The sequence below is a fragment of the Amia ocellicauda genome, chromosome 4 (assembly GCF_036373705.1).
Source record: "Amia ocellicauda isolate fAmiCal2 chromosome 4, fAmiCal2.hap1, whole genome shotgun sequence".
NCBI classification, from domain to species: domain Eukaryota; kingdom Metazoa; phylum Chordata; class Actinopteri; order Amiiformes; family Amiidae; genus Amia; species Amia ocellicauda.
In genome coordinates, this window is record NC_089853.1 from 8,905,411 (window position 1) to 8,922,956 (window position 17,546).

General features: G+C 36.5%; 1 protein-coding gene across 1 annotated transcript in view; it reads right to left on the reverse strand.

Moving 5' to 3' along the window:
• The window catches only part of rras2 (RAS related 2), a 42,366-nt gene extending 31,304 nt beyond the window's left edge, over nucleotides 1-11,062 (reverse strand). Inside the window, exon 1 of the mRNA XM_066700887.1 lies at nucleotides 10,668-11,062. Coding sequence (XP_066556984.1) covers nucleotides 10,668-10,769 — 102 coding nt within the window. The 5' untranslated portion in view covers nucleotides 10,770-11,062. The remainder of the gene's footprint in view (nucleotides 1-10,667) is intronic.
• Between the last annotated feature and the right edge of the window lie 6,484 nt (nucleotides 11,063-17,546).

Below are 17,546 nucleotides of genomic sequence, written 5' to 3' on the forward strand. Positions count from 1 at the left end.
CATTTTAATGTGTTCAGGTTCATGCTAAAATGTGATTAAATGAACATTAGTACAAACACTTGGCTGAAATCAAACATGGTTGGCTCTTACAAAGCTCTGAGACATAAGGCTTTCTGAATCTGAAAAAAAACTAGTGGCAGTCAGAGAAAGCAAGCCACTAAATAAAGCAGAAGACCGCACGTTGTATTCAGCAAGGTACAACATTTGTAGTTTTATAATTGTTTTTTTCTATTACTTTGGAATTAAAGATATTGGACCATTTGTACAATTAGATAAACAACACATTTTATTCTATAGCCAAGGAAGCACAATTAAAAGAGTATTTTGTAAGAGAAAAAAGGACAAATCTACACTGCAGGTTGTCACAGACACTGTTTCTTCCTGCATTATACTTGTGTAAACAGGATACCTCAAATGAAATTTTAGCTTTCTTTTTTTTTTCCCCTCAAAGCCACACAAGTAAACCTGAAGCGACAACAGAAATGAAAAAAGGCGGGTAGCAAAACTGAAAGAACAAAGGAAAAAGGAAAAAAATAAAAAATAAATATCAAGCTTCTTCAGAAGGTACAAACATTCAGTAGTATTGTGTTAATGAAGCCTAGTCTCTTCGTCATAAAACTAACTATAAAAAAATAATTTCCAAGACTGATGGTTGTAATATTAAACACCTCACGGAAAGGAAAAACCAACAGGTTAAAGACTTCTCATGTGAAATAAGAACACAAAATGGAAACACAAAATGCACACAAACGAATACAGCTCTGGGAAAAATTAAGAGACCACCAAGTTCAGAAATCAATGTTAAGTGGTTTCAATTTTTTCCGGAGCTGTATATTCATAAAAACACACTGAATGCAGGAGCTGAAAAAGTAAGACCTGAAGCTTCCATTTACATCTTGGTCTTTTTAAAATACAATATCTTGCCAAATTCATTTTACAAGATTCTTAAATGCTAGGAAAAATTAGACGAGTTTGTATGCTTTTTAATTCTTCTTTAATCTCCTTACTTAGCTACAGAGTCATTTCCATTTAATAAGCATAATCACAAGAGATCTAACTAATATAACTGCCAGATGTAAGGGCACCATTTCACTCCAGCATCCACTCCATGTATTGGCTACTGCTAATGTTCACGAATGTAGGTATGTGTAGAGCACCCAAGGTAAACAGGGGCTCATTTTGCCTTTCTAGCCATTGGAAAAGACCAAAACGGGCCCCTGAGATATCCCTCTTTCAGGAAAGCCCAGTAGGAAGGCATGACATGGCAGTGCATGACTAGGCATAAGAAGGAAAAAGGCATCTGAAATGACCTCCCCCGAGTCTGGAAAGTAATACTCAAGACTGACAAAGTCCTTCCTTCTGTGGCATCCTGCCAGCTACCCGTTGGACACAGAGCAACTGTGATTTCAGCTCTCATTATTTGGAGAGAAGTTTTACCAATTCCCTGGAAAATGTGCAATTGTGGTGGGAAAATAAATTACAGAGGGCATAGGACACTGCACTGAACTTAAAGTCACAAATCCAAACACAGATTGAGCTTCCCGGCGCGCCACATAGAGGCCTCTTAAACAGACGTCTGTGACCTCTGCCTTTGTAAGCACTGCGATTTCTCTCCAAACAAGCCTTTGGAAGCTACTGTAAATTCAATCAGTTTCCTCCAGGACACTGGCACTCTCCAAACGAATTACACATATTTCTGCAGACTGCTGTCAAACACCAAAATTAACAAAACACATTTAAACAATCAGCACTGTAAGTCAGTTTATATATGGGCACAAAGCTGCTCTAGCCAATAAAACATACTGTGCCATTTTTTAAAATAATAATAATTTATTATTATTATTATAATAATAATAATAATAATAATAATAATAATAATAATAATAATAATAATAATAATAGTAATATTATTAAGCCAATATTTGTGGACCAGAGCCTCTATTCACACAGAATGTTATGCTATATTTCTAAAAAGTAATTAAATAAATATTTATTTTTAAGGTGTAGTTATTCCTGCAGTCATGGGTGTTTTACACAAAGTAACTATGACTGTAATGCACAGTCATAAGATACAGAGGAGATCCGTACTAGTGTCTGGGTACACAGGGTTCTCCAGATGTTCTTAAATGGACATTTAAAAGCTCATTTAACAAAAATTAAAATTACCAATCACTAATACTACTACTCTTTTGATATTGGTTGCATTCTCCAAGTACAAGATGAGGTGTGTGTGCTTTTCAGATGCTTTGTATTCTAATGAACAGTTTGACAACAAAGGATCAAGGCATAGATGTTATCAGCACAAGGCTTCTTAACGGCTAGGTCTGTTTACACATAAATGTTGAAAATCTGCCGTGAACCACATTCTACTGGCACCTCCCAGAAGTACAACTATAAATGTGTAAACCTGAGACTTCAGAAGCCATGAAAACCATACAATTTAATATGCTAATTGAACATACTTTTGATACTTCCATTCATAGATTTAAAAGAAACTTGAGAATCATTCCTCTTTTTTCCCCTCGGCTCCATGACACGTTTAAAGTGTACCTTGGATATATCTTTAGTCTAAACATGCAAATTACTTTCCAGATAATGCCTTTGAATGTCCTTGAGGAAGAGTATTTTACAAAATGATTTTAAGTATTGTCTCAGAATGGGTGTCTTTCCTTCACTTTCTCTTTTATTTGTCTGTTATTTGGTTTAACTCAAGGAGAACAGGGAGGTTAGAAATTAAATTATTAACTTCCAACTCCGTGATAAAGTAAAAAGAAATCAAAAGAAAATCTTCAGCTATCAAACAGAATGAGCTAGCGAAGGGCTTATGGGTAAAACCATAATAGACCGCCTCTGGGGATCTCTGTTGCATAAGCAAAGCACCGATATCAGTAAACTGTGAAAAATTCCAAGAATTGTTTTTGAAAAGGTTTAAAAACATTTTATAGCGGTCAACTTGGCCTACGAGGGATGTTTCACTTGTCCATTAGAACAAAATATATGTTAGCAAGTTGTATGGGATATCCTGTCATTAAAACAATTCTGAAGACTCCAAAGGGCAGAAAAGGTGAAGGTCTCAGTACAGAAGGAAGACTGGGTCCTGTGGTCCAGATATATGTGACCATATGTAGGACTGAGCCCCAAGGAGAAGCATGCAGTTTGCAAAGGAGACTGTAGTGGTGTGGGTTTGAGTTCTGTCAGTGCTTCCTTGGTTTGTAACACTAACTTTACCTGTAGTTTGTCTATGGCACTGGTTGAGGCAACAGTGTTATCAGTCTGAGTGGTCTACATCCGGTCTGCGATGCTACAGCCCGGTGATTACAGTGAAAGAAGAAGCATTTGGCATGAGCATGCACATTTTGGGAGGACGTGTATGCGTCTCTATGGTGTCTGTATGAGAGTTACAAGAAGACCCGATTCCCAATTAGCAGGGGATACAACTTGGTGGGAGAAGGTGGGAAATTGCTCATTCCAAATTAAACAAGCAAACATTGCTCAAATGACAGGTTGTGCTAACCATGAGCTCAAAGACTACACCCATCATGATGCTACATATTTTCATCATGTCATCATCCCAGAGATTTGCACAACATGTTTGTATAATTTATATATAAAATATTACATGATATTGTAGTTTGCCAAGAAACATTCAATAAAACCAAAAATGCAGCCATGGCACAGGAAATGGGCCATTAAATGGATTGAAGAGGAACTATTAAAAAAAATATATGCTGCTTCACTTTCACTATAATGAAATTCATTAGAAATTTCTGTCTCATTGCCAAGATTCAGAGAAATCCACAGGTGTCTCTGTTTGAAATGGAGGACAATGCCAATACTCTCCCCGTCAAAGCAATTGCCAGTAACTGGAAACAAACTCCCTTTCAAACCTTGTTAAAAATATTTAAATCAGCCCCCTCATTCAAGAGTGGTGTATAAAAGGCTACTTAAAAAAAAAAAAAAAAAACTAATCAACAAAGCACTGTTGGTACCTGTAAATCTGAAGTTTCACTAATGTGGGCAACAGTATTTTCACAAGCTACTCCAAGAAGAGGTTGCACATGAACAACAGCAGGCTTCAAAGTTTACATCAAGACAGCAAACAGACAAAAAAAGCCCATGTTGTTCTGATTGGATTTAAATGAATGAATACTATTATGCTCCAATACACATTTATAATGCCACAGTACCAATGTGTTAAATAAACTTAGATTGTGCCGTGGAAAAACTTAACTTCCCTGCACTGATAAAGTTCTGAATGTTACTTACATACACTTGGTATAAATCATATTGCATTTCTAGTCACATTTGCTAGTAAAAGGAGCACATTTTCAGATTCACAATTCCAAAAGCATGAAGTCATTTGCATAATGAAAAATGTGTTTGGATATTAAGCAATTGTCAAAAAGTAGTCAATATAAAAATGAGGCATAAAGCAATTAACACTTTAAAGGAGAGCAGTGAAGGATTGTCCAACAATACCTTTACTTTTGTGTATTCACAAGGTGTTTTTTCTTTTAGTTTTTTTCCAAAAACATGTATTATACATATGAATATTGCTTTACAAACCTTGGTGATTAATGAGCACATATTTTAGGGAATTTTAGGAGTGGGATAAACACTAGTGGTGCTGTAGTTTTTTGCCTGTTGCCCTATACAGGGAATATGGACAAGGGAGCACCAGGATTTGAAGAAACTGGTCTGTAGGGATCATTCGAGGACAGCCCACACATGCTCAATGAGGCTCATGTTTGGTGAGTGGCCAGGTCATGGCACATCACTGGGGTGGGGGGGGTGGAGGGTACTGCAATCTGGGCCACAACAACTGGTAGTGTGTAAAGAAACACATGAAGCTACTACTACTGATATATGGTGGTCTGCTTATGTCAAAGTGCAAAGACTAAAACTATTGTCAAACGTTTGTGTAGGAGTTTGTATAGAGAGTATTTACATATTCACACATTTATATTTGTACGTATATGAAAATCATTACCCAATAAATACAAGTAAGTACTACTAGGGTCATATCTCTTACAAAATATTATTATTTTTTTTTTTATCTGCTTCAACATTTGGTCAAAATAAAAAAACTTGTGAAATTAAATTAATTCACACGTTTTTCTGAAATACCTTTTTCACAACTGTAAAGGACAAGTGTAATAAACAGGTATAGTTATAACAGATCCCTCAAGCTGGTGCTAAGAAGAAAAAAGATTCACAAAAGGTTCAGCAAAGGGAGGCACAATCATTTTCACCCATCTCCATATGGTCACAATCCCCCTCCTGGAAATACTCAACACCTATGGGGCACCTTGTCTACACACGCCCCAAAACAAGCTCAGTTACTTAGGATCTATATTTATTAAATTACTCCACAGTGCAGAATGCTTCATATATGACCTCACATCTTAATAATCAAAACCACCCTCTGCAAGTACAGCCAGGAAAGGATATTATGTGGGAGTGGGAAGGCTATTCAAAAGAAACAGTTTCCTGGGGAAAAGAGAAACAAAATAACCACATCGAGTACTAAGAGAAATTTTAAAAGTGTAGGTATTTGACAACACTTCCAGGGTATCTCTCATAGGTCTAATTCAATACATTGGGTCATTTGTTCAATGAATTATATATAAAAAAAAAATGTTTACCACTCATCATTGTAAAGAAGAGGTTTTATACTATGGCATTTGATACTTGTAATGTGAAAATGTGTCAGACCAGTGGAAATGTTTGACTTATTGCCACTACTCTTTGATTACCTATTAGTACAATAATTCAATACAAGTAGCAAATCAAGACCCACAATTCTGAGGAGCACCACATGGAACACAAAACACAGACTATAAGCAAAGAACAGGGCTTCAATCTGAGCTAGTTAAATAGAACTGGAATCTTAACCTTTTTTAACCCTTAACCATTGTTTTCACTCTTCTCTGCAATTTAATTTCATTCGGAAATTGTGCATACTGCTAGAGTACTAGAGGAGTACACTAAAATCACTTCCAAAAGAGCTGTTCCCATTGAAAAAATAAATATTAAAATCACCCCAATTTGGAATGACCACTTATTAAACTTGGCTCACTACTATGACCCCCATGCACACAGAAGGACACAGATACAAATGCATGTGCTCTCTGACCCACAAGCTATCAAAGCGATCCGCTCCGTTTCACAACACAAGCCCAGAGTGGCTGCTGCCCATCCATCACAATGGAAGACTGATGTAAAACAGATTAACACCCTGAACCTGTAGAAGCCTAAGAAGCCACACGGAATGAAGAGTGGGGTGTTTCTTGGAAGACATGATATTTCTAGATCACATGTATACCTATGCCTCTACAATCTGCATTCTACACAAGCTAGTTTTCAAAAGATGTAATCACATGGGAATTCTGGGAATCAGGGTATTCTGATTAAAAAAAAAAAAGACATGCACTCCTACATACATACATTTTATATAAACTAGAGTATTTTTTAAATGAAATTTCTGTATTGCTTAAAAGAAACACAAAAAAGGAAAAATAATATTATCAAAGCATAAATTAGGCCTAACTATTGCTCTCGCTCAAAAAATGAATCTAAAGTGTCATTCAATGCTCTGTTTCCTGAACTGCGGTGCCTTGATTCTGTCATTGAAATGCCTCATGCCTTCCCCTTAACATTTATGTCTAGTAATGATAACATACCATAGGCACTGTGACTCACATTTCCCCCAGCTTTATGCTTATCTAAGAAATCCTTAGAGAATGAATGGTGACTATGAAGTGACTTCACTTTCCAGAGAACACATTTTTGCTTTTGATTGTTGTTACCCTAAAATAACTCATTAAACCCTGGTTGATATAAATTCAGGATTTAACTGAAATTTCAGTCACAGATTAAAATAAATATATATAGGTGTTGTGATTTGGAAAATATGAATATCTAACAAATGTAGTCATGGCATTGTTTCCTCAAACAATTGATTTAGTGCATCTTACAGAACAGAACAGCAAGAAAGCTTTTAAATGCTACAAAACATCTAACCCATTTTGTAGCAGGCCAATAACAAAATATGCATCAAGAAATACAAAGCCACGTTTACCTTACATGAACATTAGGCTATATAGAAATCCCAAGACAGGCATTTTATATAAGGAATGGAATAAGGATTTACATGAAAGTAAAGAAATCCATCAATTATACACTTCCATCAGCTTTATTATTTAGAATTGCTATGTTTCCTCTTTTTTCATACCCTGCCGATCTTGAATGACCAACATAAATCAATCCAGGTCAATATTTCAAACCTCATAACAGAAAAAAGATGAAGACAACATATACCCACTGTCTGAAATAAGCACTGACAAGTCATCAGCTTCTCTAATCACTACAAGTCCACAGCACAAGCAATAGAGATTGAAGATTGTTGGAGGGAATGAATCAGATCTCACTGATAGCACTGCAGGCTCACCAGCCTGGTAAAACGCAGCTTAGGCTGTTGCATGGTAAACCTGACCAATCTTAATCCTAACCAACCCCTGGCAGCAACCAGCAAATTGCATGCCAACAATCCGGCATTTAACATATTACAATTCATTAAATACATCTGAAATGTACCCATAAAGGCCAACACTGCAATGTTTAGGGTTAAATGCATGTTGTACCGACACCACTCAAAAATCCCTTTAAAGATTAAAGTGATATTTTACTACCTCTGAATCTGCTTATTTTGGTAAAAGATTACGTAATTGCTGCATTATTCAATACTGCCACTATATCATTAATTTACAAACACAAACAGCTCTACAGTCTATCAACAGCTCCAACCAAGCTTTCCATTTTAGTGTTTAGTGTTTTTAATACACTCCAACATTATCTCCCCTTTCCTGTTCATATTATCTGCATACATTAGTATGCATGTACATTAAAAGTAATTTAATTTTCATCTAGGCTGGATTTAAAACCAAAAGCATTTGCACACATGAAAGCTTGTGTAGAAATAGGCCCACATGGTATAATAATGCTGTGCATCTACTTCAAGATTTTAAAAGGAATAAAAAAATATAATAATCTAAGATGAAAATATAGAAATTAAAATAAATATTCATTCAGTGAAGATTTACTTATTTAGTTTTAAAGCTATTTAGATGTTATATATACACACACACACACTTTTTTATGATTTAATGCCTCCTTTAGGTTTACAAATCTGTCTTTAATGGGATGATTTCACCTGCCCTAAACTTAATGCACTTTTCCAATTTGATCAGTTTGTAGGATTATGAATTGTATTGCAAAATGTTCAGTGTTGAATGCTGAGAGTGCGATTGTTATCTATTTGAATTACTCAAGGAGCTGGTGAAACAATGAGATTCAGTCTTAAAGATATGCAAGTACAGCCCTATCTATGATTCCATTTCACGTCTCAGACCTACAGATATTACAATGATTAAATGCTTTTTTTTTTTTTTTTTTTTTATTAAACCCCTTTCCATTACCCACGCACATTAAACATTAACCAATAATCTCAAAGGCAGCAACTATGGGCTGCACACTTTCAATGCAAGAGACACAACTCCAAGTGACAGCACATACAATATCAAATAAAACTGAAAATCCTCCATATAGCCGGGAAGTTGAACAGAGGGTTCTGCATTATGCAATAAGTACTTCAAGCACAGAGCTGCTATAATGTCCTATCAGACTGTAAACGTCTACTAGACCAACCACAGCTCTGTAACCCAATCCTGCTAATATCCATGGTGTAAATTTAACGGGATTACAAAAAACCTATTATACTCACAATCCTGATATAATATAGGGCGGAGGGTCTACCTGTTTTCCGGTCTTTCACTGCCAAGTTTAATTCCTCCAGTCATTTATTATTTACATAGGTCTTATTTAACCAGATTGGTGGACTAAATGTTTTAAACTAATTACTTTCATAAGGAAACACTCACTAAAACTGAGCTTGTGTCTTCATTTACTAAAATTATTCCAACAAAGTTAAAGAGGTTCTTAAAACCAAACAACACACAGGGTGGCTACATCCCCATTCAAGATACAAAAAAGAAAACTGTTTTCTAAAGTGACATTCCTTGTGCATCTTGTAAAGCATGTGAAGGCTAAATGAGCTCATATATATATACGTTTCTTTAAGTGTTGGGAAGATTGTTGGGACAAGTGGTGATCTGTTGGCATTTGCTGTATCTGTGACCAGGCAATGAATGACAACTGGGGAGAAGCTGCTCCTGCCACAGCTGTTCCCAAAAGTACAGCTGCTTTTAACATTGTCCTACAACTGACGATTCAAAGAGCCAAGTCATTGTTACTGCACAACTTGCATGATGGGTGTGCTTTTAACAGGATACCCTGCCCCTAAAGAAGTATTCAAGAAAGCATTGCTTGGTGTTGGGGAACCTCTCTACCAGAGGTTTAGTTATTACAGTATGCCGTCGATAAAAATGCTCATCAAAATAGTATGCAAAGTCTGTGGCGAATATCTGTTACATTCAACTTCAAGACCACAAGCAGAATGTGTATATTCTGGGAAATGTAATGCATTCAATATACCAATGTTATTCTTAAACGCTGTATTTCGGCTTTATTGCAAATTCACATTTTCGAAATATTTTAATTACTCAGAATATATTTTGAAGCATCTGGTGCCTCCAAGTGCAAAACTAGCCTCAAGTTAAGGGTTTCTATACCGGGTGTGGCGCCTATTAATTTCTGCTTCAGTTTCAAAGGCTTGAAAGTGGGGGTGTTACTCTAACGTTAACAAATGGCGAATTTACGCGTAAAACGGTTTCGTATAAAATCCAGATTGTCCGCAAATGCAGTGTGTAAAAGACAACAACTCTGTTTGCCTTCCAAGATCATAGCATTAAATCTATCCCAACCCACTGAAATTGCGTATCCAACCTTCACTTCACCATATCAACGAATTGTGTAACATTGTAACGTAAGGGTGTTACACTGTACAAAATCTAGAAGAAGAAAAAGGCATTCAAGGCTACGGATCAATCAGATCGGACTTCTGGTTTGGAAAAGTGTTTACACAAGAAGTAACACCGCAGGGCAAATGTTTTTCTGTTTTTCCAAAGGTTAAGATTCCTGAGAGAGAGAGAGAGATCCACCCTGAATTAGCAACTGCGATGGTTGACGTGAAAAAGTCACGCAAACTAGTTGAGAACAACTTTAAATCAAATCCCTTCACTTCTTCTTCAAAGGTATCAGTGTTGAACCATTCAAGTGGGGGATATTGTTCAGAAAATGAAGTGATCTGTTCTACAGGGCAGCGGCTCAGTTAATGGAAGGAGGCTTGTGCTCAGATTTCTGTCCCTGTGCAAACTCCAACCCAGGCGCAGGGTTTTCACAGCTGCATTTCAACATACATTATTATTATTATTATTAACACCTATTTAGCACAGAAGAACATACATGGAGGGGAGATTTAAAAAAAAAAACCTTCAAAGTCATTCCCTTCAAGAATCGAGAGAAGTCCTCCCCGTCATGTTGCACCTTCGTGTAACCCGACCACCCCTCTTTTTGAACCCCAAACAAAATCAATCTTTCACATTTACTAGTATGAAGGCCTAAGCCACCATCATCATAATAGATCTGATCCCCGCTTTTTCCCGCAAGTGTGTGCCCCCCCTACAGAAGCGCCATGGCTGTTTACTGACCTGGATGAATTGGATAGTTAAGGCTGACTTCCCGACGCCACCGCCTCCCACCACAACCAGCCGGTACTTCTCCTGCACCGAGCCGTCCTTCCAGCCTGCCATCGCGGACGCACTGTAGCGCTCTCGCCGCCGCCTGCTCGCCAGCGAACGAACACCCACTGCTTGACAGGCCTGCCGTAGACGCGCTGCTTCGGAAGGAAAGCTACAGCCGCACAGGTCGGTGTGTCTTCTGGAGGAAAGACAATCCTTAATCCGGCCGAAAAAAATGATCAGATGTCTTTCTTTTTCAACAAGAGTGCGTCTGTCTAGTCAATCCACACGCCCTCCTGTGAAATCACTCCCAACTGCAGCGGCTTGCCGAAATGTGACACAGATAGGGGGGAATCAGTTACTACAAATGGCCGTCGCTAGGGGCCCTTCTTCGGTCTTCATGCATTTATGAATATGTATGACGTGTATGTAAATAATTAGAAAGGGGAAAAAAAAGTTTGATTTCTTTTTGAAGTTCTCTGCACAATGTCCTTATTATTTTATTTTGTATGGTGACATGTATCATTATTATTACTATTCAGCATTGTTTGATATATCATTGTGAAACATTTCATACAATGGAAATAAAGTCTAAGCGTTAACATATATTTAAGCTTATTAATAATATAAGCTGCGTATAATAATTATGTTATATGTATGTCTCTCTTCCAGCACATCACACTTTATGCAACACAATACAGGTAGCAGAGTAAAAGGCAAAATATAACACATTCTTTTACCATAACCTGCCAAGTGGATGCTTTTCTAGTAAGATCAGGTTGATTTAACACTATAACACAATAAATACCTCTCAATAAATACATACATAAATTAAACTGGAATAATTAAAAACAAATTTATAAAAACCGAAATAAGAAACTTACAATGAGCTCATAAAGATGCCCAAGACTGTTTTTTGTTTCTGTTACAACTCTCATCTAAAAGTGTCTTTGGGTAACAAATGACAGTGCCTGATGTATTATATAAGATTATACTTGCTTGAAAATTTGGGAGGACAGTTGGCATGTCCAAGTGTTGTCATGCGAAAGGGTTTAATGTACTTTGCTTCTTTTCACATTATGGAAGTGTTTTTTAATTTTCAAAGCAAAATGTTCTGGTCATTAGTGTTTTTATTCAATTCAACTTTTACTGGTGGAAAGTGCTAGCCTTGCTTCCACATTTACAAAGGTAACACAGATATCCAAAGACAGACCTGTAGCATTTTTCTATAAAAGTCTAAAGCTTATGATATTATATATTTACACATATTAATGCTTAAATGCCTGTATACATAGCCCATGGCATGGTAGGTAGAAATTTAAGTGTTCATATATAATAATATAATAATAATATAATATTCCAAAAACTGGTTATCAGTTTAATTTTCACAATATAATTCTGGGATTACTCCTCTCCTTACTGTCATAATTAATGGTAATTAGTGCTCATTCATGACTTACTGTACATTAATAACACTGCTCGTCACATGCCTTTTTTCCTGACCAATTGCCAATTGCTTTTAGTGTCTGTTTCTATAACCACCATTGTGAAATTACCCAGGGAACGTTGTGGGAATGATCATCTGTGAAACATTTGTTCACTTGAATCAAGAAGTCAAAATTAGCAACAGCCTTCGGGTGCCAGAATGTCTGTTTATGATTTGAATAAGCTATCTCTGGTTAGCCAACTGGAAGCATGGTAGAGTGCTGGCAGACCCTGATTGATCCAGATGTGATTCGGACATAATGCGCTACTTGACCCGCTTCACATTGTTAGCAAGAGTTCTCCAATTACACATTTCCTCAGACTCTAAATATACCACTAGGAAAAGGCAACTCTTCTTTTGTTTGTTTTGTTCTTTTGCATGCATTTGTTTGTGGTTTTTCTATTTTGGCACAGTGGTATCACTTGGGAGTTGAATGGGTAGATGCAACCATTGCATCTGCGCCTGTGTTGCAAACTTTTGTGGAATCAACAGAACAGAAAATCTCCACGAACACTATTAATCGGTTAGGCTTATACATTATATTAATGTATTTTCTTATATGATTACATTGGCTTGTTTTAGGTTTATAATGCCATTATGATGAAGGGGGGTTTCTATTGTACATAAAATGTACTCTGCCTTTCTTTAAGACGCTCTCAGGTTATGTTACGATCCCATGGTACAATCTCTTTGAAGTGCACTGGTACTTAATTATATGTGTCAAAGAAGCCTGAAAGCTGGTAAAAAAACAAGGTCTTGATATTCTTGAAAGCAGGTTATCACAAACTGGAGATAAACAGAAAAATGTTTTTCCTTTAAAAGGAAAATGTAGAGAGCAGAAGGATTCTCTGTATAATGCTCACAGTTTAAGAATCGGAAATGCACTTTGACACATACACATAATCACTTTAGGCAGGGCTCCAAAATGTAATTACTACTGTACTGGATATCACTGTGTACACAATGTAACCCCTTTGTATAATACTCATTTTATATTTTTATGAATAACTGGTACTAAATGTGCCTTGACAAAAAATACACAAATATTATTTGCATCTCTGCGTATGAGTCATTTGAACAGGGAAGCTTTACACACAAATATTGGTGTATTTGTTATATAGCTGTTTTCAACCAAGCACACAAAAAAACTGTGGGCAGTTTTGGGGAGGGGGAGGTGAGGTTTAATATAACTAAAATACACATGGCTATAAATTAATAGAACCAAATAAATGGATGAATTATGCATACAAATGTAATCCAATTTCATATTATTTTACTATAATGTAATGCATTAAGGCCATGAAATCTCAATGTACCTCTTAATACAATTTATGATTCATACTTCCCCAGAAAGGACAGCTCAGCTGATACTTTAAGTTATTTGCGCCCTATCAATCCTTTACCCATTAGTATACTTGCTAATTTTGTCAAAATACAAAATAAGTTATGAGCAGGGGTATACACAGATCCTGGCACAGGACTGTAAACTGCCAGCTCTGTTGGTGTAGCCTCTTATCAGCCATAAGAAAATTGGTCAGATAACTAGAACTTGTAAGCTGTTAATTATCAGGCATTTTATCAATCTTTCCAGAGTATCTGATCTTACACTTTTTAATTGAACGAGATAGAACACAATCACAACCCAACAGTATGAGAATAGGACTAGTTTGCCTTTACTCAAACTCTCCCATCTGCAGCAGACAGTGTGAAGCAGGGTTCATCACATGCTTCTAATCCACACTTCCAATTGTTTTTGGGCTTCTGATGCCACCTCTCTGTCTTCACCTGTGTTATTGTTGGATCTGTCTATAGTGGACATACTTGTAGACCCCTGGGTGGATGTTGGATAATTCCTTTTTGTATCCAGAACCAGATATCCAGTTAATTTTCAGCTCTTTTGACAGATTGTTTTGCCTGGTCTGCCATCATTGACTGCCTGCCTGATCTTTATTCCTCACTGAAATTCTGTGAGTTCTAATCCGTGCGCCACACTGACAAGAGCTGTAATAAAGGGCATGATTACAGGTAAAAAATATGTTGAAGGATTCCTCTAAAATTCATAAATACATGCATTCTAAAAAAATAAAATAAAATAGTGCATTAGAAAGGCATGCAATCTATTCAACATGTTTGTTTTAAAGCACAGGGAAAATGAAACACACCAAATTTCAGATGCTGACCTTTAATTCTTTCTTCTTGTGGCAGATGCAGCAGTACATAATACATAATCAGATTATTCTGGATTTACTTGAATTTGCTTCTCTATCATTACAGTGGCTGATATACAGCGCAGTGGCTCTCTACTTCTGATCTTTCTTTGAAGACTCGTCTTGTTCACCATCCCCATCACTCTGCAGGCCTGTGTAATTACTGAGAGATTATTTTACCTTGCTGCTGCAGCTAATGCTATCAGAGTGCAAATAACTATACTGTTTCAGTGCAGTATAAATTATATCTTTCAGGAGAGATACTGACTGTGTGCACCTACTGAAGCATTTTGCTAATGATTTAATGTCTGACTCTAAACAGTGAACGCTAAATGGCCTCGCTCTGTGAAAAGTACATACTGTAGCTTTCTCCTGTGGGCCATGAATGGAATATTAATATGTCATGATACAGTTACTTGTGCTTCTAATTAAGTATTGTCTTCTTCTCAAGCAGTCTCACAATAAGTTACATTCTGGTAACAGCATCATGTTTGTGAAAAACATACAAAACCAAATATTTAAACTACCTATACGGACTGATTAGTATGCCACTTTACAACTTAATTGCCTGCCTTTACATGAAATACATGAGCAGGTGCTGGCCAGTTAAATGTTTTATGAATATTGCCCTATGTGTATCACATGATCTAAAAAGATAAAATTGTCATAAAACTGTTATAATGAATTACATGATGTAAACCAATTTAGGACCATTTTTGGCAGTTCAAGGTTTTGTCACGATTGTATTCACCCACACGGCACTACAGCAGAAGTTCCACAGTGATATAGACACAGGAGGGCTCGGTTGTGTGTTATTCCTGTTGCCTGTTTTCACAGCTGAGGGACTCGCAATCCCCTTCAGCTATTATTCCAGCCCTGACTGTTATGTCTCACACTGTTGACTGTTGTTAGAATAAGGAGCTTGTGACGGGCTCTCGCGCATTACTGTAATGCTGCTCATGTTGACAGCCCAACAGCAGCGAGATTTCCAGAGCCTCTGAGAATTGGGAAGGTCAGTCTTTGCGGCAGTGTCTGGAAAGACTCAATGTGGGCTTGAACCGCTATGGCCTGTCGTCTGCATTTGCCCGAAAAATCATAGCCTTGAACTTGAACAGTGGGCTTTCTTTCAAGGCTTTTTTCTCTCTCTGAGGCAATTTCCGATTTATTTATTTATTGTACACGTCAGTGGTTTCAGTCACAGAAAGTCTTTTTAACCTCACTGGCAGACCTTCAGCCCAAAATAAAATGATTCCTCCACAATGCTTACACTTTTATCTATGCTTGTTTCAACAGTTTTAAAACTATTTATAGGGGCTTTTTTCCCTCAATGCTTGAAATCCCTTGCTAGCTTTTGGATTTGCTGAATGAAGAGATTCCAATTGACTCCCACACTGTAATGCAGAGCGTTTGGCATTCCAAGAATTTCAATTAACTCAGATTCCCTAGTTACCTTCTAAAACCACGGCCTCCCAGAACAGCTGAGGGAGGGGAGCACAGCTCCGGGAGAGTTTTCAAAGCCCCCCTGTCATGAAAAACAAAAGCAGACACATTGTTATAGAAACACATTCACACATACTATCTCATTAAGGATGTGCAAAAACAGTGCATGAAAACACAAAACATTTTCAATAGGATATTATAAATTACATAATCCTTTGAGTCTTTTTTTAATTCAAATTGTGAGTTGCAAAATCTTATTAAACATTTTCAGACATCTAAATAGAATTCAGATTATTGTGACTGGTAAAAAGTTATTAGTATTTTTGTCTGAAACACTTATCAAAGTCCATTAGGTGATTTATTTCAGAACAATTCTTTCTATTTTATATGGGATATTTGGACAATGCAACCAGATAATTCTTTAAATGAGTGCTTGCAGTGTATCTTTGGTGTTCTTCTTTATCACAGTAGCCTTCATCCTGTTCCTCAAACAGGCAAATAAGGGTGTGGAAGAAGAGTAGGAATGCTCAGCAAAAGTAGCAAAGACTCAAATCATAAATATTCTGAACAGGTTCAGTGCTGGTCTTTCTCTTATAAATTATTTATTTAAGAAAGAAGAAAGTATTAATAAGTATTAAGTTGCTTTGTAAGAGATAATTATTTTTAAACCAAAAAATCTGAATAAGTTCTGTGATGTTACAACCTCTGCACTTTGCATCTTTCAGTCTTCATTCATGTGCCATTCCCATAGCTATATGACCATGTTCTCTGTGTGTGATACAATGTGGTGCAAACGTAATTTGTAATAGGTGATGGAAAGAGGAAAAGACAAAAAGAAACCCTTTAAACTTAGATCTCAAAGCCATTTCTGCAGTAGTATTTGATATTTATTTTACTTTTCATTGCACAACAATGACATATATTTAATTAACATTATACATTATCAAATTAATAAATAAATAAATAATCATAACAAAAGACGGACATGGCAAATGTAAGTGTTAAATCAAATGCAGCAAACGTATGAGTTAAAAAAAAATACATGTTATCAAGTGATGTAAATTAAAAATCTTTAAGCAAAACATAGCTGTAATTCAAAATTTCTATATAAAGGCACTTGGCTCCTTTGAGCCTTTGAAATCATCTATTCCACAGAGGATGCCTTTCACAAAGAGGAAAAACAGACTGAAGACATGTAACCTACATTTGTGTGGTGAAGCTCAGAAACAGAATAGGGATTTTCAATTGAAGCTACGTTCCCCCTGCTGTTTATTTTCTTAAGTTTTCTGAACATTCAATAAAGCACTATGATTATTTTGTATTATTATTATTCATTTTCTCCTCTGGTATCCAATTAACTACAGAGCTCAATCATCCTAAAGCAGATATTTATGAGCAGCGGAAGCAATGACACATTGCTGAATGTTGTCCTTGAGAACTGGCAACATTCCAGCCTGCTATTGTAACTTTATTTTGTAAGGACGCAGCTAACTTCTGTGATTTCATTATTTGTAATTAGGAAAGACAGGATCTGGCTCATCTATGAAATTCATTTTGTTTTCTCTTTGGGTGGAAAAAGAAAAATCAAGCACACCAGAAGTGTAATGATTCTCAAACTCTAAAAGGGTTTTTACAAACAAGAGTAATGATTGGGGTGCATTAGAAGTGTCCTCAATGGAGGATTCATATCTTAACACAAAAACATGTTTTAAGTCA